Source organism: Sinocyclocheilus anshuiensis, unplaced genomic scaffold (genome assembly GCF_001515605.1).
Source record: "Sinocyclocheilus anshuiensis isolate Anshui unplaced genomic scaffold, SAMN03320099.WGS_v1.1 scaffold217, whole genome shotgun sequence".
Classification (NCBI taxonomy): Eukaryota; Metazoa; Chordata; class Actinopteri; order Cypriniformes; family Cyprinidae; genus Sinocyclocheilus; species Sinocyclocheilus anshuiensis.
In genome coordinates this window covers 2,227,894-2,231,236 of record NW_015536538.1, presented here as the reverse complement: position 1 = coordinate 2,231,236, position 3,343 = coordinate 2,227,894, and the positions used below count along the sequence as shown (strand labels likewise).

Genomic DNA, 3,343 nt, shown 5'->3' with positions numbered 1-3,343 from the left:
TTTTTTTTTTTTTTAGAAATAGCCTTTGTGCACAGCCAGCCTTGTACTCTTCTAGGTTCAAAAAACTGTCGTCCATAAAATGCGTTGCACAAATTCGAACATCTGGGTTGTGCTGTTCTGTTGTAAATAAATCTTAACCAATGATTCCTAATTGCATCTACTTCCGGAAGGCCAAATAAAGTGCTTTTGCTTTCGCACTGAAACACAGCGTCTCCCTGACATGCTGCATCAACACTACTGCTGTTCCTGAAATCAGCCTTCTTTCTTTGCGTGCACATTTGGGCGGCATTATGCTAATATTTCCACATAGTGATGTAGACATGTGGGGGCGTGTTAGAACGAGCCGTTTTAGGTAGGTGTGGCTGACTCTTAACTTTTGTAAAGAATATCTCTTTGGATTTGAGACTTTAGTCTTTGCAACTTTACAGATGATCTTTATGCACCAAGAGCTTGTAACACTCAAAAGAGAAATCGCATCATATGACCCCTTTAAACTAAATCCGCCAGCAGGTGGCGGCAAGTCACTGATTTTATCACTGAATCATTCATTCAATTGATTCGTTCGAAAGGCTGAATCATTCAGGAATGAAGCAAGTGACTGTCTTTATGAACTGACGGAAATCCGTCGTAGCGTCGGAACTTTAATCCCACCGATTGTTTAAGTATATGTTTGCATGAATTCATGTTATTTGTGTGTGTGTGTGTGTGTGTGTTCAGCCGGAGAGGTTGCAGGGCACTCATTACTCGGTGCAGTCAGACGTGTGGAGTATGGGTCTCTCTCTGGTGGAGCTGGCCATCGGCCGCTATCCCATTCCTCCACCCGATGCCAAGGAGCTGGAGGGCATCTTCGGCAGGGTAGTGATGGATGTTCGGGAGACAGGGACACACAGTACGTCTGCTCGACCCAGACCCCCCGGCAGACCCGTCAGCGGTGAGAAAGTCTTTCTTTATGGATGGCAGCAAGAGTCTTTGTGGACATTTTCTTATTTGGCTGTGATGAAACTTAAAGGAGTAGTGGGGAATTTCTGTGCTACTACCGTCACCATGATGGAACTGCAAAAATGAGTTTTACACTACTGATCAAAGGTTTAAGATTTTTTAAAGAAGTCTCTTCTGCTCACCAAGGTTGCATTTATTTGATGAAAAATACAGTAAAAATACTAATAATGTGAAATATTATTACAATTTAAAATACCTGTTTTCTATGTGAATATCTGTTCAAATGTGATTTATTTCTGTGATGCACAGCTGAATTTTCAGCATCATTACTCCAGTCTTCAGTGTCACATGATCTTCAGAAATCATTCTAATATTCTGATTTGCTGCTCAAGAAACATTTCTGATTATTACCAATGTTGAAAACACTTGTGCTGCACAATATTTTTGTGGAAACTGTGATACATTTTATTTTTCAGGATTCAAAGATTAATAGAAAGTTCAGAAGAACAGCATTAATTTGAAATAGAAATCTTGTTACATTATCAATGTCTTTACTGTCACTTTTGAGCAATTTAATGTTTCATTGATTAATAAAAGTATTTAAAACAATTTCAGTGTTATACACCCCAAACTTTTAAATGGTAATACATCACAGTTTCCACAAAAATATTGTGCAGCACAACTGTTTTCAACATTGATAATAATCAGAAATGTTTCTTGATCAGCAAATTAGAATGATTTCTGAAGATCATGTGACACTGAAGACTGGAGTAATGATGCTGAAAATACAGCTTTGATCACAGGAATAAATTACAGTTTAACAGATATTCACATAGAAAACAGCTATTTTAAATTTTAATAATATTTCACATTATTAGTATTTTTACTGTATTTTTGATCAAATAAATGCAGCTCTGCTGAGAGAAAAGACGTCTTTCAAAAACGTACAAAAAAACTTCATTCCAAACTTTTAACTGGTAGTGTAAATTCACAGCAATGAAAATTACTCGTATAATATTATGTTGAATGCCAGCAGGTCTCAGTATAAGGTCACAGATCACTGTAGTAGCGGTTGTTTAGGAAGAACATAAACATGAAGTTACTCATTGCTCTCTGTTACCAGTAAACTGGTGTGACTCATAGAGCGTCCTGTTCTCTTTCAGGTCACGGGCCCATCATGGCTATATTTGAGCTGCTGGATTATATAGTCAATGAGGTGAGAGTCTTTTCCTTTAATCACATGCTTAAGTTTCAGGTTGAAAGCCTGGATACAATCTAATAAAAACTACTGTCCTGAAGCTGACGTCTGTGTGTCTAAACTAATAGAAGATTCAGGCTGAGCTGATGACAAATTTCAAAATAGTTTTGAATGCATGAACGTCCAGAGTAATCAGGCAGTCATCATAGACTCAATATTAAGAAAAATGCAAGTATATAGAAATGCATAACGACTTTGAGTGTGTAGAGCACTAGTTTCCAGTGCAGGGCTCTTTAAATCACTGAAAAAAAGAGATCTGATGCTGTTATTATTGATGTATAAATGTGAATGAAGAATTTTATGTGTGTGTTATCTATCAGCCGCCCCCTAAACTCCCTCATGGCGTCTTCACTCCTGATTTCCAGGACTTTGTGACCAAATGGTGAGTGTTGTTACTCAACAGGTGAAATACAGCACATCTTTGGTGCGTCTTCACACGTAATTGAGATCTTGGGACATAATTTCAGCTGTTTTCTTTGCGTTTGTCTTCTAGTCTGATTAAAAACCCTGCAGACCGAGCGGACCTGAAGATGCTGATGGTGAGAGCACATTTCTTATGTTTTCATGCAAAACAATATAAAATCAAAATTGACTCCGTTTACTTTTATGATAAATGTGCTTGATCATACAGTGTCTTATTCTTATTATTATTACAGAATGTAATATCAACCAACCATATCATGTCCCACTTTTCACAATCCAATCAAACCTGTTTAGATAATCTCAAGTCTTGCCGATTAAACAGAACATATAAAAATAACACTGAATTCAAAATATGAATTAAAACTGGAATAGCATCTCACTGGGCTGTTGTTTGAGTCAGACGCAGTCGTGACACATGTGTGTGATCTCTCTTTTCCAGAATCACACATTTATTAAGCGCTCAGAGGTGGAGGAGGTGAACTTCGCTGGATGGTTGTGTAAAACGGTGGGGCTCAATCAGCCCAGCACACCCACCCAAACAGCTGAATGACACACACACACTCTCTCTTTCTCTCTCTCACACACACACTCACACGCACACTCACACGCACGCACTCTCACACACACACGCACGCACACACTCTCTCACACTCACACACACACTCTCTCACACTCACACACACACTCTCTCACACTCACACACACACTCTCTCACACTCACAC

At 38.7% G+C, this 3,343-nt stretch overlaps 1 protein-coding gene across 1 annotated transcript in view; it reads left to right on the top strand.

Annotated features, from left to right (window-relative positions):
* Positions 1 to 3,215, top strand: part of LOC107696522 (dual specificity mitogen-activated protein kinase kinase 2-like) — a 14,392-nt gene extending 11,177 nt beyond the window's left edge. The window contains exons 7-11 of the mRNA XM_016496884.1: positions 718 to 931; positions 2,103 to 2,155; positions 2,518 to 2,579; positions 2,691 to 2,736; positions 3,060 to 3,215. Of these exons, the coding sequence (XP_016352370.1) occupies positions 718 to 931; positions 2,103 to 2,155; positions 2,518 to 2,579; positions 2,691 to 2,736; positions 3,060 to 3,170 (486 nt within the window). The 3' untranslated portion in view covers positions 3,171 to 3,215. The remainder of the gene's footprint in view (positions 1 to 717; positions 932 to 2,102; positions 2,156 to 2,517; positions 2,580 to 2,690; positions 2,737 to 3,059) is intronic.
* The last annotated feature ends 128 nt before the right edge of the window (positions 3,216 to 3,343 follow it).